Raw genomic sequence first — 25,654 nt, 5'->3', positions numbered from 1 at the left:
TTAAGATACCGGTCTGCTGCCACCAACGAGCAAATTAAGTAAGTCGAAAGAAGAAAACTTAAATAGCGCCCTCGTTTGGCGAACCATGGCCATTTTATCAAACCACCTTGCATTTAATCATCTCGAGTTCACGGGCGGAGGAGGAACCGGAAGACAGTTTGGTTGTGGCTGGTGCAGGAGAACATTTGGAAAAGAATGAGACAAGGTTTCTAAATTGTATTTGATTGTGACTGCTCACGTCGTGCTGTGTGGTAGCTCAGAGTCGGTGCTGAAATTGCTGTGGAAGTTTTACAATAAGGTAAAGATTTGACTATTGAATACTGTCTATTGGCTTTTTGTAAAATATATTGTGGCTTTTTATTAATTTTATGAGTTTTAATTGATTTATTGGTTTAAAATTGTATAAATTATTATATCCTCTGCTTACCAGTTATCACGCTATTATGCCTATTTCTTTGTATTGGGAAAAAAATAATGATGCCATATATCAACCGGTGCCCTAATTATCTTCATTTGTTAATACGAAGTATGCAAACATGTATTAAAACTTGATGGACATTGAAATGTTCACACCACACACCGATCTTGGATGACTTCAACTGGCCCCATTTGTTTTGAGTTTTTCCTGTTTTCACGGCAAACGAGAAAGTATGGTTTCCCGGTGAAGCCATACATGGAAGAAACATCTGCAGTGACTACAAGTGTTCTTTGAGACTCTGTGTATGACTGTATAGCCAGCAGTTGCCTTCATTTTATTCAAAATATTTTTTTATTAAATTTTTAAAATTACCATGGTAACTTGCAAAAAATTAAAAAAAATAAAAAAAATATAAAAAGTGTGAATAATTACTGGCTTCAAAATCTGATTTCTATTTATTTTTTTTCTATTTTTTTTCTTAATATTTATAATAAAGCGTATAAATAAACAGTGATAATTGAATCAACAAGCTGATAGTATTGATACGAGGGTTACAAAATAAAAATCTCCAAAAATATTAGAAAATGATATAAGGCACATGGCTTCTTTAAGCCTCGGTATTTTTTTCAAGAATGCTCAGCAAAACATTCAGTCACATGATTTTGATCATCATGAATTGTGAATTGAAATAGCGTTTGATGAAACTTTTTCGGTGGGCAAATATTTTTATATGGCCTCAACATTATGACATATTTGTGTACCTTGTAGAAATGCCTAAAATACCAAACTTTTTGCATTTACAAATGCAAATGACCAGTGGAGCCTTACGTGTTTCTAAGTTTTGGTCAAAGAAGAGGAGACTCTTTGCTTGGCGAATAAAACCACACAATTTTTATCTTGGGACTGTTTACATCACGCACATAGAGGTAAAAGATTTGCCACGATATTAGGGACACCTCGAAAACAGGACCTCCTACGATATATTATACTTATAGGGCCTAAGCAAAATGTTTTATTTTGTTAGTGTTACCATTTCTTTGACACTATTAGTATTAGTTATATTATTTTCACTAAAATTCTAGCAATTTTCAACCATGGAGGTCTAATTCTACCTCCATGTTTCAACTTAGTGACTAGTCAGTCTTAATCTTTTAGCTTTTTAAAACAGAAGCAGTACACCACTTTTCTTCTTATCTTGGCTTTTTTTTGTAGAGAAATAAATATTAGTGTTGTTTTTTATTAAACTTTTGATATATAAATAGGATAATCTTCCGGACGTCGCCACCAATTTATCCGCCGTTAATTAACTCCAAAACCACTGAATTTGTTTCTTACCTGAGAAGAAGGGTTACCGCATATATACATCCAGAAAAAAAAGAGAGAAAAATAACGTAACAGTTTGTAAACAAAACAGTGTTCTAGGACTCCAAAGTTTCCGTATGGTGCCACCACTTTTTAACTCAATATGAAAAAATATAGTATCTAATTTACCTCAATGAGATATCCTTTTTTGAAAAGAATGAGTGAAAAAGTGGTGGCGCCATACGGAAAGTTATCCCTACTGCATCTTGTTGGGCTGTTAGTGTTGGTGTTAGTGTTATGGCTCTCTTTAACACCAATATCATCTAGGTTGCCTCCATCCAACTAACACTAACTAACTTCACTCAGCATTTATTGCACACGCTAGAATATAGGCCCATTATGAATTAAGCAATTTATATTAACGTTGCATAAAACTAGTTTACATAGCATAACCTTCTCCAGACAGCGAAGCAGTCGGGAGGAGGGTTACGTTATCGCAACAAGCATAAAACATGAAAATTGTTTTCCAATGGGGTAGATTTATTTTATGAATTTTTTGGGGGAGGGGGGAAATAAATAATATACAGGATGCACAAAATAATAAAAAGTGTTTTTTTTCATTTCAACAAAAACCAAAATGCTAATGTCTCAACAGTAGTAAACTAAGGCAAACAATACACTATTAAGTTCTTTGTCAAGAACAGACATCAATAGTATGCCAGTGATGACTTTATTAGACATATACAAACAAAAACGGGTCTGGGAGAGTAACCTTTGAAATAAGAGTTAAAACAGGCGTTTTTTGTGGTGAGAGACCTGTGGGGAAAACCCATGTAGGCATACCACGTGGGTAGGATTCAAACCACAACACATGGTTTTTTAGAGCAGCTGTCTTACCACTAGACCACTGAGCTCTAGAATGGCAAAAGTTATGGGTTCTAATCCCACCAGCGTATGCATACGTGGATTTTTTTCACAGGACTCACGGAAAGTATGACCCTTTGGGTTAAGCACAAATATGTTTTTTTATCCCTGATCATGCAAGTTTCACATAACTGTGTAGCTCTTGAAATAGTGGTTTGTAAAAACTTCGGGTAAAAAAAAAAAAAAAATGAGGTGTTGGGGGATGTTTTTCCGTAATGCCTTAGTCCACTGTTTTAGGCCTGGAATTACACGGGGTTCACAGAGGCCATGGCTTATGTTGCTCTTGCCCTCAGTGCCCGGCTTCAAAAGTTTCACATAAACTTAAATTGTCTAATACAATTCCCCTTTGCAAAATGAAAATGGCCTTGCCCTCTCAAAGATAAAAATTCTAGGCCCTCTCATTTTTTTTTAAAAATTGACAGGGAACTGAGATCTCAAGATGGGAAGGAAGAGTAAGAGAAAACACAACTTGGATCCAGAAGATGTTGCCAAAGCTGATAAGAAAGAAATCACATCACTGTGCTCTCAGCTTCTTGAAAGTAAGTACGGCTTGCTGATTGGTTGTTTTGGCATGGGTTTCAACGGAAAGGCCATGTGATTGGTCTGTATTTAACCAACTTCCATTCACAGAAAGAGGTTAAAGACAAAGTCTTGTTTGCATATTGAAATTTTTCAATGTTTCGTATGTTAATATTGCATCACAATTTCCCAAACTAAAACAACTTTTTTGTTTCATGATGTTTTTTATTGACATTTTAACTAACCAAAAAAATTGCTGAAATAAATTAATAGTATTAGTTTTGCTTTCTACCCCTAATACACCAATGTGTGTAGCACTGTATACTCAATACCCTCCCGAGTCCTGTGAAAAAATGACAGGCATAGTATTCGGGTAGGATTCAAACCCACGACCTCTGCAATTCTAGAGCAGTGTCACACCAACTAGACGTACAAGATTGCCCGGTAGCTAGAGGCAGCTCGAATCCTATGTTTTTGCATCGGGTACTGCAAATGATTTAATAGATGTTAAATAAATAGTATTAGCGATGTCCAGGCGTTTTGTGATGATTCTACAGAAAGTGGTCTCTAAAGGGTCGATTATGTTAGGGACTTAATCTAGACATAATGCCCAATCCCACTGCAGCGATAACGATAACGATAACGACGCAAAGAAAACACTTTCTATTGGTTGAATTGCTTTGCACAGAATATGCTCAAAGAGTGCGTGTATTGATAATGTTGTCGTTCTCGTCTGTTAACGAGGCCTGTGTGACTGGGCATTTAGGGGGCCTAATGAAGTGAATTGTCAACTTCAATCAGTTCAGTCAGTAACTTGATTATTTGTTCCTCAGTTGCTGCCAGGCCTTCGCCCATGGCCCCAGCCAAGCAGTGGGAAGAATATCTGCAAATTAACAGCCTTGTGGAAAAGATACGCAAGAAGCAACATGGTGAGTCAAAACAAGTCAAATTTAAAATAAAATTTACATATTTTTTCTGAAGGGATGATAAAGTTTTGGGTTTGAGTTGAATGAATGTTATATTTAGAATGGTTGTTTGTCTACAAAAGCCAACTTTTGAAAAGTTTTTTTGAAACGAGTGTTACCATTCTTTGTTCAAACCTACTTGGTGAGAGCCGTTTACTTCAGAGGGAGCCGTTTCTCACAATGTTTTCTATCAACAGCTCTCCATTGCTCGCTACCAAATCAGCTTTCATGCTAACAATTAGTTGAGTAATTACCAATAGTGTCCAGTACCTTTAACACCGGTCTCATCTAGGTTGCCTTCATCCAACTAACACTAACTTTAAACAATACTATACTCTATACACTCGGCATTTATTAATAATATCATTTTGGAAATATTCCCAAGATTTCATTGCACAAGCTAGATTATAGTCTCCTAGTTAGAAATTAAGCAATTTTGCGTAACTTATGCAATTTTTTTTTGGATAGATACTTCTTTTGAGGGTCACAATCGAGAGGAACATATCGAGGAGTTCATGACATGGTGTCAGGATTTGGGCATATCATGTGACTCAGTCAGCATTGAGGCTTTTGATGGAGCTGGTCTCGGGCTAAAAGCAACCAAGGAAATTAAAGTGAGTAAGAAACGAGAAGTCACCCTCCTCTCTACCCATACTAAAATAATCAAACTTTACCTACAGTATAGACCCCTCGCACTGAAGTCACTTAAACGAGATACTCAACCAATATTGCTTCTTCCTTCGGATGGGTCTTAAAGCAGTAGGTTCTGTGTTTTTTTAAGTGCACATAAAAAAACAGTTATCGCTTCAAGAGAAAGAGTTTTGACCCTACTGAATGCACTGCAATACCTTGTAAACTTTTAAAAGGTACTACATAAAGTCGTCTTAAAATTCAAAGAATTAAAAAATGTGTCTGTTTCTTGCAGGGCTGCTTCTTCTACAATACAATAAAATACAATAATCTTTATTAGATCCCAAAAAGGGTAATTCAAATGCTTGCATACAGTAAAAACATTGACACATTAAAAACATTAAAAAACTAACAATGGCTATACAATTACAAGAAAAACCGCTAAAGAGCGATAAGAAAAATGAGACTGGGCGATAAATTTATAATGAACGTTTAAAATTGAGATTGTTGTGTGTTATTGCACGAGGGATAAAGGAGGATGGGTAGCGGTTTGTTGCAGAATATGGCACTCCATATGGTTAGCATCATTCAGTAGCATAGTTATAGCTTGCCAGCCAGCAGATCCTCATATATGCTGTGTCAACAAGCGGCTGCGGCTCCCCAATTTTCTGCTGCTTTAATTATGCTATTCTTCTAGTTCTAAAATGGAACTGCACAGTAACGCCCTGGAAATCTGAATTTCATGTAGGTGCAGCCAAATTGATGATGAATAATGGCGTCAGTTGAATTCAGGCATTCAACATTTCCTCATTCTTTGTACCTCAACTGTGGCCATTGAAAATTGAAAAACACATAAATATAAATTCTTGCTTCTTTATGGTTTTTTTTTTACAAACTGTAGTTACATGGTGGTTAAATGAGGATTAACATTATAAATTTGTAGACCTCCAATTTTTAAAAGTTTTTACCGAGCCAAGAACATAGGTTAGATAGGTAAAGTTGTCTGTCCTTTTTGGTATGTGGAGAGTCAGTATTCAGTTATTTTACTAAGGGAAACTGACAAATATAATAAATATCTGTTGACTAAATCATATTCCCAATTTTAAGTTTTAGTTTCAGGTAAGTTTTATGGCCATTAACTTTTTACCATAGGTATACCCTCCCTTTAAAACTAAATTGCATGTTTTGTTAATCTTTTATTTAAAACAAATATTTAAAAATGAGAGAACTTAAAACTCAAGTTTTAAAGATTTTCAGCATTCATTGGTGCTATTCTGATGCTTTGTAAAAGAAGTAAGTTGAGAGAAGGGGGGGGGGGCTGCCTTTAGATACCCAATTCCCATCTGTGTGTAGATGTATTTGTAAGAAAATGCCACTGTTTGCTGTGAGGATTTAACTGTATGATTCATGCTCATTGATCAATGTCAACGCCCAGTGATTGATGCTTTCCCCCCTTGGGGTTCATTTCAGGAACAAGATCCGTTTCTTACCGTTCCCAGGAAAGCCATACTGACTGAGGACTCTGCACTCAGCTCCCCACTAGGTAAACCAACCTTTTCATTTTCTGCCATCTGCGGTTTTGTTTTCTTGCCAATTTTGATTTACTGTGAGCAAAGGCATGATATTCTTCTGATTGCTCATTTTTCTTGCCCTTATAAAATCAGAATAATTGTGATTAAAGCCTACACCATAAGAACATGTAGACCTTGTGATAAAATTTGTTCCTACTTTTGTCTATGGACCAAATATCATGCCTGGGGAAATTTCCCTTGTTTAGCATAGCAAACAACAACAAAGTTGCTGCTATAAAAAGGTAATTTGCTACTCAACACAAGCATTCCAAGATGTTTAGTCTAGGTATTTTGCTATGCAAAACAGATGGACGAAATTGTTCCCTGCAAAAGACTATGCTAGGGTAAAAGGAAAACCACGCAATTTCGAGGCATGTTTGTGTGGATCATTGTATTCTACTGTTATAACATCTTTCCAACCATATGCATTTTATAACAAACGGTTACAAATGCTTTTCAAAGACCAACTCGTCCGATCCAAGGCAACGTGTTCCTTTAAGGACTAAAGGGCTGAAGGCACAAATAACGATTGCTTTTCACTCGGTCTGGCTGTCCAATATTACCTAAACTTCAAAATATTTGGTGCGGAGTAGAGGAGGATATTGGAGGAGGATATTGGAGGATTGATATCACCTGAAGGCAAAAAGTCCTAGCATGCCTAGGAAGTAAATGCATCAAAGCTAATGTGTTTTTGCCAGAAATGTATCCGGTGTTGTTTTAACTGCTCTTTTTGTTAGCCATGTTCAGGCCTGGAATATCTCAAGAGGCCATGGCCCCTGATGTCTTGGTCTTGGCCTTGGTGCTTCTTGAAAAGTTCCCCATAGACTTTTCAATGGAAGAGCCATTCTTAAAGGCAGTGGACACTATTGGTAATTACTCAAAATATTTATTAGCATAAAACCTTTCTTGGTAACGAGTAATGGGGAGAGGTTGATAGTATAAAACATTGTGAGAAACGACTCCCTCTGAAGTGACATCGTTTTCGAGAAAGAAGTAATTTTTCACAACTTCGTGGGACAAGGGTGTTTTTTTCTTTCATAGTTATCTCGCAACTCCGACGACCAATTGAGTTCAAATTTTCACAGGTTTGTTATTTTATGCATAATGTTGAGATACACCAGGTGAGAAGACTGGTCTTTGACAATTACCAATAGTGTCCAGTGTCTTTAAAAGGAAAGTGGCCTTGCCCTCTCTAATATGAAATTCTAGACAAACATGTACATGTTTTTCCAGTTAACGACTTCCATTTTTAAATTCAGTCATATCTCTCTTCACCTCTTTTTTAGTTTGGGATTTTGTTTGAATGCACTTCAAATGTCATTTTTAACCTGTGGTTTTATTCCCTTAAGTTGTCCCACTAGTTTTGTTTCCTCTATGCTTTATGAGTGCTCCTTGTGATATTTGGTTTATGCGATTCCCAATGACATCACATTTTAAGTGTGTTGGTCTGTACATTTTTTATGAGGATCTGAATGGTTAGTTCATTCCTGAATGTCCCAAACGTTCAATCAAAACGAAATAATATTGCACTTTTTAAATTTAGAGACCCCTTTGCGGAATATGAAGACCCATTTACTCTTTATATCCGAATTCGACGTAATTCGAATTTCGCTCTGAAAGAATATCAAACAAAATGACATATTATTTGGTTTTACCCACACCTGTGTGTGCAAAGCACTGTATACAACAAGTTAGTACTTTCCTGAGGCATATTACTCGAGTGTGAATTCGAATCAGCAACTTTTGCCAGTCTCCCAGAGATTGCCTAGCAGCTTTAGGCCAAATAAAATAAAAGACCAGTTGATCGCCCCGGCCCACATCCTTTTGAGGGGCAGTATCCTTTTTTAAACTATTTTTTCGTCGATTTTTTTCGCTTTTTTACTTTTTTATTTTTAATCCATCCTTTCAATAAATAGACTCTCGAACACGTGTAACCGTCTGTTTCATAAAACAAAACTTAGTGATGCCTACCAGCAAATCGTTTGAGTGTAATAATCCGACCCTGTTAATCCGGAGTCCTCATGCAACAAATAGATACAAACTAAAGAATTGGTGGCCTGTTTGATTTGAAATACTGAGCGGGCCATCTTGGGGAAAAAAAAATAAAAATGATTAGTCCCTCATCCGGCCTCCTCTTTTTGGAAAAATCCGAACGATCAACTTGTATTTTTTTTTAGTTGGCCTTAGGTAGTTCAAATTCTATAATTTAAGGCAGTGGACACTATTGGTCATTGTCAAAGACTAGCCTTCACAGTTGGTGTATCTCAACGTATGCATAAAATAACATACCTGTGAAAATTTGAGCTCAATCGGTCATCGAACTTGCGAGATAATAATGAAAGAAAAAAAAGACCTTGTCACACGAAGTTGTGTGCGTTTAGATGGTTGATTTCGAGACCTCAAGTTCTAAATCTGAGGTCTCGAAATCAAATTTGTGGAAAATTACTTCTTTCTCGAAAACTATTGCACTTCAGAGAGAGCTGTTTCGCACAATGTTTTATACCACCAACCTCTCCCCATTACTCGTCACCAAGAAAAGTTTTATGCTAATAATTATTTTGAGTAATTACCAATAGTGTCCACTGCCTTTAAGAAGCAGCCTGCCGCAATAATTTAACAGATGTTAAAGTTGCATCTGGGATAGAGAACATTTACATCGATGTGTAAACAAAATAACCTTTTAGTGTGAGGCTAGAGATTTTCATGCGGACTTCATCTATTTGAAAATGAGTGCAGCACAAAACTTAAATTATCTTTTAGAGCCCCTTTAGAGCAGCAGGTACTGCATTAATTTAGAGTAGATATTGAATTTGCATCGGGGATGGAGAATAACTTTTGAGGGTTTTACCCATACATCGATATGTAAACAGAATAACCCTTTAAATGATTTTTAATGTCTTTCATAAGGGCTGAGTGCATCACAAAACCTAAAAAACAAAAATTAACCTAAGAGCCCCTCTTTAAAATCACATGTTCAGAAAAAAGGTCGAGAATTTCGGGAAGGGGAAGTATTATGCGTGCATATAATAGTTATATGAGCTGTCAGGTGCTGTATACCTTATGGGATTTACCCACCTTACAGTCAGCTTGCGTGTCCAATATGCTGCTGAGATACAGGATGGAAAAACCCCCAAGGAAGTCATGCTGATTTCAGGCTCAATTTAGTTTGGAGGTTTTCAGTGTAGGCAGGAAATACTGTGGGGGGAATTTTGGCAAGCTCTGGAAAATAAGCCAAGATGTGGGAAAGAGAATTGCTAATTGAGGACGTCTGTCGCTGAAGCGAAGCCTTGGTTCATTTGTTTTAAAGACGTGGTGTGGTTTTTGTGGTGGAGGGGGGGGGGCAGTGATGATTGACGAAAAGAACTAAGTTGAGATATTGTGGGGATTCTTCTGAGAAAAAAAAGGTTACGATCATCATATTTCTTTTCCATGGTCAACTTCAAGAAAAATTGTGCAGTTTGCAAGAAAGAAAATGGCCTTGCCCTCTCTAATATAAAATCCTAGGCAAGTAATAAGGTTTTCATGATGAATTTATATTTATGTATATCTCTTTAAACCTACTACTTGATTGGAAAAAAGTTCACTTTTCTGTATTTGAGAAAATAGAACTAGCTGTTGCAACCTGCTTACTAGGACTACTGCTTACCAACCAAAAGGACCTATGGTATAAACACACAAAACAAGTTACACTTTTCAACCCTAGCATAGTCCTTTAGTCTTTAAAGCGTCTGTGTGGTCCCCTCCCCCTCCCCCTCCCCCCTCCACTCCAGCGCTTAGCAATGTTGTTGAGGGAGCGCTAGATGTAATTGGCCCGTCATATTCACTTTATTGAGAGAGATACTTCCTTAGCAGCCTGACACTTTTCAACCCTAGCATAGTCCTTTAGCCTTTTAAAAAAGACATATGAAATGATAAACCTAGTTAGTATTTAATTCGTGCTATGAATGTTTGTCTGCTAAGTGCTAAGCGTCTGTGTGGTCCCCTCCCCCTCCCCCTCCCCCCCACTCCAGCGCTTAGCAATGTTGTTGAGGGAGCGCTAGATGTAATTGGCCCGTCATATTCACTTTATTGAGAGAGATACTTCCTTAGCAGCCTGACACTTTTCAACCCTAGCATAGTCCTTTAGCCTTTTAAAAAAGACATATGAAATGATAAACCTAGTTAGTATTTAATTCGTGCTATGAATGTTTGTCTGCTAAGTGCTAAGCGTCTGTGTGGTCCCCTCCCCCTCCCCCTCCCCCCCACTCCAGCGCTTAGCAATGTTGTTGAGGGAGCGCTAGATGTAATTGGCCCGTCATATTCACTTTATTGAGAGAGATACTTCCTTAGCAGCCTGACACTTTTCAACCCTAGCATAGTCCTTTAGCCTTTTAAAAAAGACATATGAAATGATAAACCTAGTTAGTATTCAATTCGTGCTATGAATGTTTGTCTGCTAAGTGCTAAGCATCTGTGTGGTCCCCTCCCCCTCCCCCTCCCTCCACTCCAGCGCTTAGCAATGTTGTTGAGGGAGCGCTAGATGTAATTGGCCCGTCATATTCACTTTATTGAGAGAGATACTTCCTTAGCAGCCCGACACTTTTCAACCCTAGCATAGTCCTTTAGCCTTTTAGAAAAGACATATGAAATGATAAACCTAGTTAGTATTCAATTCGTGCTATGAATGTTTGTCTGCTAAGTGCTAAGCGTCTGTGTGGTCCCCTCCCCCTCCCCCTCCCCCCACTCCAGCGCTTAGCAATGTTGTTGAGGGAGCGCTAGATGTAATTGGCCCGTCATATTCACTTTATTGAGAGAGATACTTCCTGCACAGGAAATTAATGTCAATACATTGATGAAAAGTGACATACTACAGGCCACCCCTTACTCATTCATCAATCAACTTCAAGTCGAAACTTGTTTTATATCATCTGCAAAATCTCGGCATTTGTCTGTCGTTAGTGAGATGGAAGAAAAACCCACGTATATGGAATTGCCCCAGATCAATCAAGGTTTGCACTCTGGTTTGAAATGGATTTAAGATATTTCCATGCCCTCCCCCCCCCCTGTGCACGAGGCCAGATGCTAGATTTTTTTTAAAGGTTGTGTTTGTGATCACTCAGATTTTTTTATATATTCAGACTTTTGCTCTGTAAATTGACTGTTGCTATTTTGGGGTTTATTTAAAAAAAGTGTTTGCAACCTTCGATTGGGCCGAGAAAGAGAAGGGAAAACGACATAATCGTTACACATTTATTAACCTGGACAAATATTGACTGCTTCGAGTGAAGCAGTCAATATTTTGTTTTAAAACACCACAACAGACTTTTCATCATCTTTGTACACGTAACGTTCGCACGCGTGTTTAAGATACACAGATGCACAACTGATTGGGTTTAAGGTCACTGGGAGAAAAGACGTCTGGGTACTGCACGCCATGTGATAGTCGTCGGACTATCACACGACAAACAATGCACTATCACACGGCAAACGATGCACTATCACACGGCCGCGGTTTCTAGGTAAACTAAGAGATTTTCAAGTGACATGTTCTATACCCATGTAAAGGAAGAATATTTGAAGGGGTGTTATAACACTAGAAAGGCAGGAGTTGAGAGTGAACATTCATAGAGCCAATGTCTTTTGGGATATGGTGCAAAACCACTCAAAACAACTTTGTCATATCATATGCTCTGACATGTCTGATGATGTGTCATTTTATCAAAGACAAATCTGTACATTATTTTCAATCTCTCTCTCTCTCTAGTCGACCGGGGTCGGAATCATGCTAAGTTTTGCCCATCCCTGTCGATCTCTCATTAAGTTGGGAAGATCAGCTGGAAGCACCCCGATGTCCCTGGCAACTACATCTGTATAACTGAGCCTTTGTCTTCCCCTGTTTCTCCTTCCATGTTATTTTCAATAAAGATGTTAAATAGATGGTAACTTGCAGCAAGATAAAGACCTTTCCGAGTAATATGCCTGAAGTTTTTTTCACAGAGCTAGGGAAAGTACTAAATATACATTTGCTAACACACATCGTTGTAAATGGGTAAAACTAAAGTTAATAAAGATATGTTTTATTTTCTGTCACCCCAGGCCCACTTATACAGAAGGATCGTGTACTGCAAGGGATGGCCCATGTGGCCCTAGCTCTGTATCTACTCATGGAACGCCAGTCGGAGCAGTCCTTCTGGAAACCTTACATAGGTATCCTTTTGAAATAAATCTCAGGTCACTCTGAACAATTTTGATGTTTTCTCAATGTGCTTTGTGACTCTTTACGTCTTGGCCGACCCGATGCTGTCAGCTAGAACTGGCCATTACGAACTAGACCAATCTCCTGTATACATTTCCTGAATATGTTTCAAATTGGAAATAAGGTAAGCAAAAATACGGTCACTACAAATGCATCCAAGTAACGGCAGACTGATACAGGATATAATGGAATTGTAGTGCATATACCACTTCCACCATTTTTGGAGTCAGTTACCTGAATCAGGTACATTTCTATTCAAATCATTATGCTGTCCCGTTTGAGAAATTGTGTAAATCATTGAGGAAGACACTTAATTTGTATATTATTGTAAGCAAAAGCCCAGCATTGGTGGTGCGGCCAGCAGTTCTTTCAAGTACTTGCTAAAATAAATATGTTTGTATGCTGGGGCAATGGTCGCAATGCAAATAAGATGATGAGCTGTTTTTGTCTTAACCTAATCTTCAAGACATTTTGCCGACGTCGTACCAAGTTCCTCTGTATTTCTCTCCGGATGAATTACAGCAACTGCAAGGATCTCCAACATACAGTAAGTAATGCTGCATCCAAATCCAGCCACTTTGGGTTTGGCTATGGCTATTAGCTGCAGCGACCAGTGATACGGAACAGGCCTTTTCAGCGATCCAGCCATAGCCATTGGCAAAGCCATCAGTAGCACTTGGTTCTTTTGCTGTAGCTTTTGCTTAAAATATCCGGCGCTTACACTAAGGACATTATGTAACTACACCTCCACCAGTGACGTCATGCTGCATATTGTTTGATTGCTCCATTATTTCGCACAAATGGCCCAGTATTGTTTAATTTGTATCCATCACGCCATTTCTGTGAAATAATTAGCATGACGTCACAGGTTGAGGTTAAGTTTATTTTTTACGGAACATCAGTCTTTTTAGAACGTATTTGGAAGCTATTGAAATTCTCCATCTTGAAATGGATCCTTACTAACCCAATAAATTACAGCTGTCCAAAAATGCTTTACCAATGACTGAAGACCTAATTGGGTTGTGTTTGCTAATGCTCGCCAATGGCTGGATGTGTAAATCATGGGGCCCCAAATTGTGTTGAACTGGTTGGAGGGGCATCAGTGCATCAAACAGTTAGCGGGGGTACCATTTCATGCAACTTATATCACTTTGTATGGCTGAGCAAACTCATGTGCTTGGTAGCTTGTATGAGTTTTTTTTTAATTTGTTGTAATTCCATGTTCTGACAGATGGTTTGTGTTTTAAAATCTAAAAATTACTAAAAATAGCTGCGTAGACTAGTTTGCAAATATTCAGTACGTGTGCCTTTGGAATAATGGTGCATGCTGGTCTAGGTCAGCATGCATAGCTCACATGTGCATACTGAGTATTTGTGAAGTAGTCTATGTATGTCACTTGAAAAGGCGTGGTTGGTGTGTGCGTAAAGCGCTCGCCTCTCACAAAGGTGACCCGGGTCGATTCCCGGTCGGGGCCATATGTGAGTTGAGTTGTGCGTTGGTTCTCTGCTGTGCCACGAGGGTTTTCCAGAACATCCGGTTTTCCTCCCTCGGGAAAAATCGAACACTTTCGATCTTGGCTGTGCTCTGTGGTCATAATGTGTTGATGTGGCTGGCAGCCAAAGGCGCCCTTGTATGCCTGCTTCTCGAACACGTTGGTGCCGTGTCCTTCGCAATTCAGCTCTTAGCTGCGAGTAAGGATGATTAGCCCCCAATTTATTATAAAATCATCATCAAAATGTTTACATAAATGTAGCTGTTAACATTTAAAAGTTTGCCTGCATGAGTTGTGTGTGGGTTGAAGTAGAGTAATTGTAGACTAACCACTGTGTGGATTTTTATTAAAAAATTGTTTGTCTCACCTCTTGCATGCAGCCGACGCTCTTAAGCAACACAAAAACATCACCAGACAGTTTGCTTACTTCTACAAAGTCTTCCAGGTTGGTGCTTAAATAACGCAATACCATTCTGGGGCCAATTTCATAGAGCTGCTTAAGCACAACAAGCAGCATAGCACAGTAAAATTATGCTTACAAGAATAAGGTTACTAGTCAAAATACCATTTAATATGTAACATTAATGACTGGTATCCTGCTCATTTCTGCTAAGCACAAACTTGTTAAAGGGTCTATGTCCATTTTGTAGAACGAAAAACACAATCTCTACAGATTTATACTAAACTTACACAGTTTGAAGATAATGATAGTATAAAGCTTCCCTAAAAATATTAGTTGCTGAGGAGCTGTAGTTTTTGAGAAATGAGTTAAACAATGTCATGAAAATAATTTTTGTCTGCTTGATCATGAGATGAAAATTATTTTAGCTTTTAAAAACATTTTTGTGACATTGCTTTATTTATTTCTCAAAAACTACAGCACCTCAGCAACTAACATTTAAGGGAAGCTTTGTATTATCATTATCTTCAAACTGTTTAAGTTTAATGTAAATCTGTGGACATTGTGTTTTGTGTTAGAAAAAGTACCCAAATCCTTTAAGCAGATTGCTTAAGCAGAGCTTTGAAATTGGGCCCTGGAGATAGTCTTGGATAGTCAAAAACAATTGGGTCTCCCACTGGACATTCGAGTCTCAGATCTTTGTCCCAAGACCAAGCCGAATTAGCGGCTACGGCTATGACTGTTACTAAGGGTTTTGTAATAATGCATGGTGATGCAGTGATGTAGCCATAGCTGCCAATTTTGACACTGCTGGGTTCCGGCTCTGGCTGAGGCTCCTTCATCAATTTTGGTGCCGTGGGTATTTTGCATGGTGTCACTAAAATTAAAACGAAGCCCGGAGCAGAGCCTGAGAAGAGGTTTTGAAATGACCCTTGTTAGATGGTTTTATAAATAATTGTCTGGGACTCTACCACCAGTAGACAATAATCTGGGCTCGATGTAATAGGACCACTGTAAAGTATGTAATTCTACAGTAACTTTCTAAAACTGGGGGCTTCGTATGCAATGTCCTAGAGCTACATATAGGAGAAAATTGTGGTTAATAAATTGATCTGCTCATAAAAGGCAGTGGACACTATTGGTAATTAGTCAAAATAATTATTAGCATAAAACCTTACTTGGTAATGAGTAATGGGAAGAGGTTGGTAGTATAAAACATTGTGAGAAACGGCTCCCTCTGAAGTGGAGTAGTTTTCGAGAAAGAAGTAATTTTTCACGAATTTGATTTTGAGACCTCAAGTTTAGAATTTGAGGTCCCGAAATCAAGCATCTGAAAGCACACAACTTTGTGGGACAAGGGTGTTTTGTTCTTTCATAGTTATCTCGCAACTCCGACGACCAATCAAGCTCAAATTTTCACAGGTTTGTTATTTTATGCATATGTTGAGATACAACAAGTGAGAAGACTGGTCTTTGACAATTACCAATAGTGTCCACTGGCTTTAAAGCTCTGCTGGGAACCAACCACTTACAATGTGAATATTGTGGGCTTTTGGTTGGTAATATGTTTTTTTTTTGTAAGTACTCAGCAGCTCAATGAAATGTATATATTTTTGTTAAAATTCTAAACTGAATTATTTGTGTTTTGATGTCAGACTCATGTCGATGCAGCCAAGCTACCGTTCAAAGACTCCTTCACTTATGATGGATACAGGTGAGAGAAAGAAGATAAAATAAACATATCCTCGCTATGCCACTGCAATGTTGTGGTTTGTGGCCTCGCATTTTGCTTTGTATTTTAGATAACTAAACAGCTGACCTATCAAACCATTAGCTTAGTGTATCATAGAGTTTCCTGGTCTTTGAGCTGTCTAATTTTGTGACAGCGAAAGGTTAAAGCTGGCATGATATTCTTCCTACTTTAGTCTGACTTCCGCTTTTTATGCCCTTGGAAAAAATCACAAAAAGTAGACACCATACGAACAAGGGTCAGCCCTTTTGCTCAAACATTTGTTCCTACTTGTTTTCCAAGGACCAAATATCATACCTGTTAAAGTGAAGTTAATCCTATCTGTATTTATTCGGATGTTTATAGATGGGCAGTGTCGACCGTCATGTCGAGACAGAATCAAATTCCATCACATAACGGCTCACATCTGGTGACTTCTCTGATTCCACTGTGGGACATGTGCAATCATACTAACGGAGTGGTAAGTACACTGGGGGACATGTCTAGTAATACATCAGACACTGAACAGACCCTTCCCACAAAATATGTAAATTTCTCACGCGTGCGTACTGACACTTTGGTTGCCAAAATGAAGGGACATCACGCCTTTTTGTATTGGGATGATAATATCGAAGTCTTATATAGCGCACGTATCTACCAAACAAGGTACTTAAGGCGCTGGGTATATACAAACTTTCAGAAAGATAGGTTATTGTAGTGATGAATTTTGAGACCCAATTATTTAGCACCTTATAAGGGTTTTACAAGGTGCTACGGCGCATTAAGCAGCCACAGCCAGGAACACCGGGGCGAACCCCTTCTCTTTTCGATAAGTGCACTGGGTTCTTTTACATGCGTTACACAACACATGGGACCAACGGCTTTACGTCCCATCTGAAGGACGAAGCAATAGTCAAGTGTCTTGCTTAAGGACACAAGTGTCACGGCTGGGGATTTGAACCCACACTCTGCTGATCAGAAACACCAGAGTTTGAATTCGGTGATCTTAACCGCTCGGCCACGACACTTCCACAATGGAAGCTTAAAGCGCGAACCTGACAAAGTACTTACATTTTGCCACACAGGTGCTAAGCACCCAAAAGTGCAAAACAAACATTTAAAAGATGGGTACCAGTCAGCAGGTTGGTTTCCTATATCGACATGGCATGCTTCCTATGGTTACCAGTCTCTCAAGACAGCAATAGGAGCTTTACCGAGTGTAGTTTGAGAATTCAGACAATTTAAAATCTCTTTCCCAAATATTCTTATATTTTATTCTAAACTTTGTTATTAATTATACTCAAAATCAAAATAATATTATTTGTAAAAAGATACTCACCATGCATGCGGTTGATTCCTTTTTGGATTACTACTGTCTATCCTACCTTAATTCTTTAGATCACCACCAGTTTCAACCTGCAGCGTGATAGCTGCGAGGGGTTGGCACTTCACGATCTATCAGTCGGAGAGCAGGTTTGCATCTTCTATGGTCTGCGTTCCAACGCTCACCTGTTGCTGTACAGCGGGTTTGTGTACCCAGAGAGCGCGTGTGACAGCGTGAATATCCAGTTGGGAGTCAGTAAGAATGACCGTCTGTACGCGATGAAGAGCCAACTGCTGGCCATGATGGGATCCAATGAGTAAGACTTTAACTCGTATTAAGGCTAAGTCCGAATTGGCGGCTTCAGCTAGTTTTCTGCGTTATTATGTGTTGAGCCGAAGCTGTACGCCAAAGGAAAAGCCTTCATTCACTTGCCAAAAATTACACCTCTTTTTGTTCAGTTTTTGCAAGGAACCCGTTATACTTTTCTTGAGGGTCTCCCGTGGGAAACATCTGAAAACAAGTTTTATGTTTGGTTATTTCCGATATATATTTAGCACCATATACTCAGCACTGTGTTTTTTTAAAAAATTCCTTTGAATAAATATAATCCAGAGGCATCACTCGTATTGGATTCAAACCCAGTCCCTTTGCTGTACTAGAGCAGATGTCTCACCACTAGACCACTGAGCTAACTGCAAAGATTTAATCAATGTTAAATCTGCGCCAACAAATCTTATTAAGTTTTGTGCCCCCCCCCCCAATAATGAATATTATACTCTATCCCAGATGTATTAAAGACACTGGACACTACTGGTAATTGTCAAAGACCAGTCTTCTCACTTGGTGTATCTCAACATTTACATAAAAATACAAACCTGTGAAAATTTGAGCTCAATTGGTCCTCTAAGTTGCGAGATTAGAATGAAAGAAGAAAACACCCTTGTCACACGAAGTTGTGTGCTTTCAGATGCTAGATTTCAAGACCTCAAATTCTTAATCTGAGGTCTCGAAATCAAGTTTGTGGAAAATTACTTCTTTCTCGAAAACTAGGCCACTTCAGAGAGAGCCGTTTCGCACAATGTTTTATACTATCAAAAGCTCTCCATTACTCGTTTAACAAGTAAGGTTTTATGCTAATAATTATTTTGAGTAATTACCAATAGTGTCTACTGCCTTTAAAACGAAGTATTAAAAGGAAGGAACAAACATGGCATGGTTCCTCAGGAATGTTACCACATAACCGAACTGGTTTCAGAAATCTTTTGGACGAATTTAACATGGTTTTGTGTGATCCTACAATGCAGGTCGTCTATTAACCTACCAGTAGAGGGCGGTGATAACCCAATCAGTCCAGAGCTTATTGCATTCCTCAGGGTCTTCTCTATGGATGAAGGTAAGCTGGGACAATCAGATTAAACAAACTTCATTCAGGTATTCTAAAAAGAAAATGGAGCCCTACTCTTAGTGGTTAATATCCAAAGCCGAAATGTTGTTGTTGAGAATATCATCAAAATGCACCATAACTAAAGTAGAGAAACGCAACCATTCTCTTAAATGGTCCAGGGTTTATTTATCTCTTGAGAAAATGTGGTTTTATGGTCAACACCGACCGGATCCATCTACAGGCAATAACTGGTAAACTTTTCAAAAATGGCTTTACCAGCCCTTCACTTCAATGTCATGTCCTGCAAAAGTGTTTGTGTGGTATAAATAATATTGGGTTCATATATTAAAGTGCTCATATTTTTTTTATTTTTTTTTAACAGGATAGGTAAAGATATGTTATAAATTATGACTCATTTCCATGTATATAGCACCTTCTGCATTGCATTCTTAAGCCACTGCCAGAAACATGTCACCTGGCCTGCATTAGGTGGGAATAGATGAATATTTATAATTATAACCCACCTCTTGTTTGTTCTGTATTCTGGTTGGCTGAAACACGGTCACGTGGGATGAACTATTATATAGTCTAGTGATCACGCTGTTTGTTTTGCGGGAATAGTACCCGGGCGGGCACTAAGTTTTACTTACTTTCTTTTCCAGATTTCTGTTCTTATGTGACATTTAAGACAGAGGTGTGCTATAAAACACATATTGACTGGCATAATTCGGTAACTAGTGTACTCTATTTCCCGAGGGACTTTTGGTGACTAGAAGAGGGACCTATTTCCCGAGGCCAAAGGCCAGTCAATGGTTTTTAACAGTAACAAGATTCCCCACTCACAGACAGTAACCTGTACTGATGTTATTTGATACACATTTGTTAGTCATTTTCCCTCCAAACTTACAGAGGAATTGTTGGTTCGTATGTTTGATAAGAACAAGACGGAGTCGTTAGGGCGTCTGGTACGCCCAAATTGCTTGATCAGTAAAGCTAACGAGCTGCGAGTATGGTCATTCCTTGAAACGAGACTAGTCTTACTACTCAGGCAATACAAGACCACAATAGAGGTGAGTTATCATGGAGTGTCCAATTCAGTGTCCAATGATTTTAGTCTTCGCACAAGGCGTTATTTGTCTCGCAAGTCTTAGAAAAAGAGGGACAAGTTTATATAACTCGGACGTAGAACCTTACCTTATTTGGAAAACAGTTACAAAAACATGGAAACTTGTCCACCCCACGCTCTTAAATTTATTGTACAACAAACCTTTAAAAACAAGGTTGACAACTTCATGTAGACAGTTCACACCAACATTGTCCACTGTGACACGACCTTGCCTCATTTGGACAAATGGGCGGTAAATAACCATTTTGGGAATGATGCTGCGAAGAGTCCAATAATTATCCAAACTGGACTCCAACATTACAGACCTTGGTCTCATGGACTTAAAATGAAATCATCTGGCAGTAAAAAGTTCAAAGTAATGAGGTTCATTTTGTATGAACGATCACCGGAATAAGGCATAATGAATAAGGCATCCACAAATCATAAAAAATACACAAGTTTATAGCAGTATAGAAAACCGCAAACCCCTCAAACTTGAATACTTCATGCAAGATTTCAATTTCTAAAAGCTTCTGTTATATATTTACCTGTTCAGGAGGACACGGAGCAACTCTCCCAGAAAGACGCCACACCAAACTCTGCCCTCTGCATACAGCTCCGGCTGTCAGAGAAACGCATCCTCAACAATGCCATCTCATACATCAAGACACGCCGAAGAATCTTAGAGGAACTGGCCGATGATGCCATCGTCTATCAGGAGGAGATGGAGGCAGATGATGCGGAGAAACCTGCAGACGTTGGCGATGTAAAGGAAGATGAGGACGAGACATCAGGTGGGGTCAACAAGATGACGGACAGCCATTCGGATGATAGCGTATCCTTCAATCGGAATTCGCTCTCCTCGTTACAGAGTGACTACAGTGAGGACTCCATCTCGGAGGATTCAACGAGCAGGACAAAGAAATCCTTTGAAAATGGAAACCTTATTAACGGGGGACATCACGGTAAGATCAACGGCTCTGTCTCTGTGGACAGTCTCAACAACTCACTGACTGGAATCAATCTGAACAGCGGAGGTAAACTAGATGGGAAGGCTGATAACCAGACTACCACACTGACTAATGGTCAGGAGACTGTCAATGACTGCATTGAGAATGGTGCAGAATAAAACTTTGTCATCTTACAAGGTTTTTTTTGCTCTAAATTTTTTGTTTCTTGACTTTGGGAATAGAAACACTTCTTCAAGGATTTGGGTACTATTTGTAACACAAAACATAATGCCCACAGATTTACACTAGACTTACTCAGTTTGAAGATACTGATGGTAGAAAGCTTCCCTTATTACTTGCTGAGGTGCTGTAGTTTTTGAGAAATGAGTAAAACAAGGCACAAAAATAATTGTTGTCTCAGTGAAACGAAAATTATTTTATTATTTTGTTTTACTCATTTCTCAAAAACTACAGCACCTCAGCAAGTAATATTTTCAGGGAAGCTTTCTGCTATCATTATCTTGAATATAAATCTGTGGACATTGTGTTTTGTGTTAAAAAAAGTACCCAGACCCTTTAAAGTTATTTGAACCAACAAACTGACGACAACATTTGTCTTGAGGAATTTTTGTTTTTAACTGAAAGTTTTACAGTTGTTTTTCCAACACTTCAACAGAACAAAGGTTTAGGACTTTTTGGTTTCGTTTTTGATCATTTTTGTTTACTGTATGATATGTAAATAAGTGTTTGGGTGTTTACACTCATTTTGTGGGTGGGGTCGATCTCGCAAAGCACCTAAGATTCAACTTAAGATGAGTTGTCATTATATACCTTAGTGATTTGTATTGTGACATCACATATTGCTTAGCAATTAAGACTTGACACACATCTTAAGATCGATCTTAGCTGTCTGTGAAATCGAGGCGAGAAGTCACATCTCTCTTAAAAAATTATTCAATGAAACTACGTTATGAAAGTTGAGCATTAGTAAAGGATCCACGCATAAAAAATAATCCTTAAATTTTTTAATTGCAAAATGATGTACGGTCAGCACCTGAAATTGCTCTGTACTGACCTTTATCAATGCTTAACCAAAATGAGTCCAGATGAAAAATAGTCGGATGCCCTTTTTCGTATAATCAGAATTGTGTTTCAATACTGTTTATACACACAGGGAACAAGACATGTATGTTGGCAATTTGATAACAAGTATGTGCTACAGAGTACGGATATGCACAAAAATTGTAACAGATGTAATAATAAGTATTGTGCCGATGATTATTATGTGCAATGGAGATGTAAGCTGATGTAGCGGCTATATTATATTTTCTTTTAAAAGTCCTAGAACGGTTGATGTTTTAGTGTAGAGAACAGTTCTGATGTAACAGGCTGGTTAGTATAAGTTATGTCAAGTCCTCTATAGCCCCATGTAGGTATTCTGTCTACTATTTTAGTGGGTCAAATTACAAACAAATTGTACTTTGTGCTTTGGTAGTTCTGGGCCAATCTTCCTGGCCCTGCTAACCGTAAGCAAAGAATTGGCGCTTGAGGAATTCAATGTTTCTTCATGGCTCTGCTTACCATAAGCAAAGAATTGACGCTTGAGGAATTCTACGTTTCCACAGCTGGTGCAAAAATTTGGCGCTTGAATGATGATTGTAAGCGCTGAACTCGATGGTATTAAAGCAGAGCCATGAAATCGGGCCCAGACCACACACCCTCCGCTTTTTGTTGTGTGGCAGAGTGGTCTCGCGCACCGGGCTCGAGTTCTGGTGCTGTCAGAGTGTTGGTTCAGGTACCGGTCATGGCACTTGTGTCCTTGAGAAGGACACTCAACCAAAGTTTCCTCATCCTTCAGATTCGGGTTAAGTTGTAGGTCCTGTGTGTTTTAAGATAATTACGAGAAGACTAAAACCACTTTTGAGGGATGGATGATGTCCTTCATCAGTGTTAGACTTCCTACATTGGAAAAATATGCAGGGTTTAAAACGGTTGCACGTGTACATAACTCTTGTTCTAACACACAGGGAAATCAAAAACAAATGTATTTTAAAAAGCATTAAATATCTGATGTGTTTTATCCAGGAAAATACGCACAAAACTTGTTTACTTTTCAATGTAGGTCTATAAAAGAAGCAATTTTTTTCTTTTCTTTTTAGACGGTCAGAAAGTATTGTTTTAACCACTTTATGTCAGCATTAAAAAATCTTTACCATTAAACAACTTTCCACAGAAACTTTTATTTTCCTTTGAAAAAGACGTTCATCAGACGTGAAGTGGTTACTCTTTACTAAAATTTTATTCCAAAATGGCAACTTTTTTTACTCTCATTTGAATCTATTGTTTCTGTATTGGTTAAGGTTGATAAGATTTGATTTGATAGAAAAATTAGAACAAATTATCCAAAATGTACAAAGTTTAAAACCTCTATTTTCCTCACAATTACATGTTGAGGATTCACCTTTGAGTATTTTTCCATCATAAACTTTACATTCCTTTAGTGTAGTTATAATGTTTTTGAGACCAATTTTCTTCCATAACTGTTAAACTTTGTTGTTGGTTTTTGGGGGCCATTGTGACATGTTTACAAAAACTCTAGCAAGAAGTTATTTGTCAAATTACAAGTGTTAAGTAATTGTCTAGTACAAGTATAACATTCCTTTCCTTTTTTTGTTATAGATAAAGCTTTTATAAAACTTATCTTTCAAACTTGTACAAAGTATTTAAAATGAGTTTTTTACAACCTTTTCATTTCGCTTTGGAGGGCACGATACCACGCGAACTTGTTAACTTCTTTGAAATTTTGTTTTGTGTTGTCTTTATTGAAACGTGTTAGAGAAGAGATAATTTATGCTGAGTATTAATATAAATCATTTTAAAAGTGGCACAGTATCTGCTCTTGCGGTAACAGTTTTTCTCACTAGTTGTGTAAGCGAAGAATGCTTAGCAGAAATTCCCTGCTTAAATGTGAAATATGCTTGGCACAAGTGCAGAGTTCCCTGTTTCTGTTACAGCAAACAGAGCCATGTGCAACAGATGTAAAATAATTAGATTCAAACTTTACAGAAATTTTGTACCCAAACATTGATGCACCAATTTCAGCTTCAAATATGGCAAGTAAGCACTATTAAAGTCAATATATATTGCTCAATGATAAACAGTATTTGTTGTAACATCAACAAAATCATACTTTGTTGAGGTGCATGTGAGTGCATTGTTCTTAACTGGTCCCACACAGGTTTTTACTCGGCCGATAATTGTTTTCCTTAAGTAGTTTCTTATCAAAGCAGTTTATTGCTGCTCAATTTGTTTCCACATGTAACAAATGCACAAAATCAAAACATGGTTTATTCTTGGAACACATTCTTGATTTATACTGTTCCATTTGTCTGATATCCTGTAGTTGTATTTTTTATAAACAAATACATTCCTTGAGATTATTTTGTTTATGGTAAAATGACCAAGGCTGATATTTCTGTCAATATTTAAGTAGTACAAATTTTGGGCCATCAAAGTAATGCAATACTACTGATTATTGACCCCTTGCACGTGCGTCACACGCGGCGACTGATGCCACGCTCACCATGTTGGTGGTCAACAGGCTTATGTGTAAACACTGCGTCACCTAAAAATGCGCACTTCACTGAATAACACACGTTGACATTGACCACCAAAATGGCGCATCCAAGATTATTCTGATGATGATGTCAGGTGAAATGGGTCAATACTCACTTTCCATACAAATAATTAGTAACAATCAGATATTACAAACATCTTAAAATGTCTTTCTCAAATAATTTGCAGCTTGATATTATGAATAAGTGTTTTCAATTCTTTTCAAATCCAACTCTTTAAAAAGATTATAAGAGTATTGAATAGATTGATTATGATTTGATTTTATTTTTTGTTCTCTTAAAGTAACTGTGATTTGTGTACAGTATATTATATGGCAATGGGTCATGTATGTTAAAATTCTCCATGTATATCTATATCAATGTACAGGGTGATTTTATGAATGAGAAATTGAGAATAAAGGAATGATAGGTTCTGATCAGCTAAGCTTATCAAGGTGTATGATTTCCTCTTGATTCATTTGCGATATCAGGATTTTCCAAAACATAGGATTCGAACTGCCTCTAGCTACCGGGCAACCTCGGTAGTCTAGTTGGTAAGACACTGCTCTAGAATTGCAAGGGTCATGGGTTCGAATCCCACCCGAGTAACATGCCTGTAAGTAATTTTTTTCACAGGACTCGGGGAAAGTACTGAGTATGTGCTAACACACATCGGTGTATGGGTAAAAACCAAAATTAATATATAAAATAAATCCTGGGTTTTCAGATGTTATTGTAAAGCTGTCACTGTAGGGAGAATGAAAAAGTCCCCAGTGTGTTCAATCAAGCCTGTAGTTTTGTATTTCTGGTTATGCACAGAGCCTGTAAACCTCCTAAGTTGTAACATCCAGGAAGTCCCCAAGATCTAGAATAAGGGGGGGGGGATATTCACAATGGTCAAATATCATCCTTGAAGCTGAAAAATGTTACGCATTAATTTTTGTTTAAAGTGACTGGAAACTATTGGTAATTGTCAAAGACCAGTCTTCTCACTTGATGTATCTCAACATATGCATAAAATAACAAACCTGTGAAAATCTGAGCTCAATTGGTCGTCGAAGTTGCGAGATAATAATGAAAGAAAAAACACC

General features: G+C 38.0%; 1 protein-coding gene across 1 annotated transcript; it reads left to right on the top strand.

Annotated features, from left to right (window-relative positions):
- Positions 1 to 127: 127 nt before the first annotated feature.
- On the top strand, positions 128 to 25,013 carry LOC139936978 (actin-histidine N-methyltransferase-like). The gene is made up of 14 exons (XM_071931879.1): positions 128 to 298; positions 3,067 to 3,183; positions 3,997 to 4,092; positions 4,597 to 4,742; positions 6,229 to 6,301; positions 12,405 to 12,515; positions 13,031 to 13,111; positions 14,438 to 14,502; positions 16,113 to 16,171; positions 16,553 to 16,667; positions 17,585 to 17,826; positions 18,815 to 18,903; positions 19,804 to 19,964; positions 20,556 to 25,013. The coding sequence occupies exons 2-14, from the start codon at positions 3,084 to 3,086 to the stop codon at positions 21,126 to 21,128; spliced, it is 1,911 nt and encodes a 636-aa protein (XP_071787980.1). The 5' UTR covers positions 128 to 298; positions 3,067 to 3,083; the 3' UTR covers positions 21,129 to 25,013.
- The last annotated feature ends 641 nt before the right edge of the window (positions 25,014 to 25,654 follow it).

This window comes from Asterias amurensis, chromosome 1 (assembly GCF_032118995.1).
Source record: "Asterias amurensis chromosome 1, ASM3211899v1".
Taxonomy (NCBI): domain Eukaryota; kingdom Metazoa; phylum Echinodermata; class Asteroidea; order Forcipulatida; family Asteriidae; genus Asterias; species Asterias amurensis.
The sequence above is the reverse complement of the archived record's forward strand: the minus strand, read 5'-3'. Positions and strand labels throughout refer to the sequence as shown.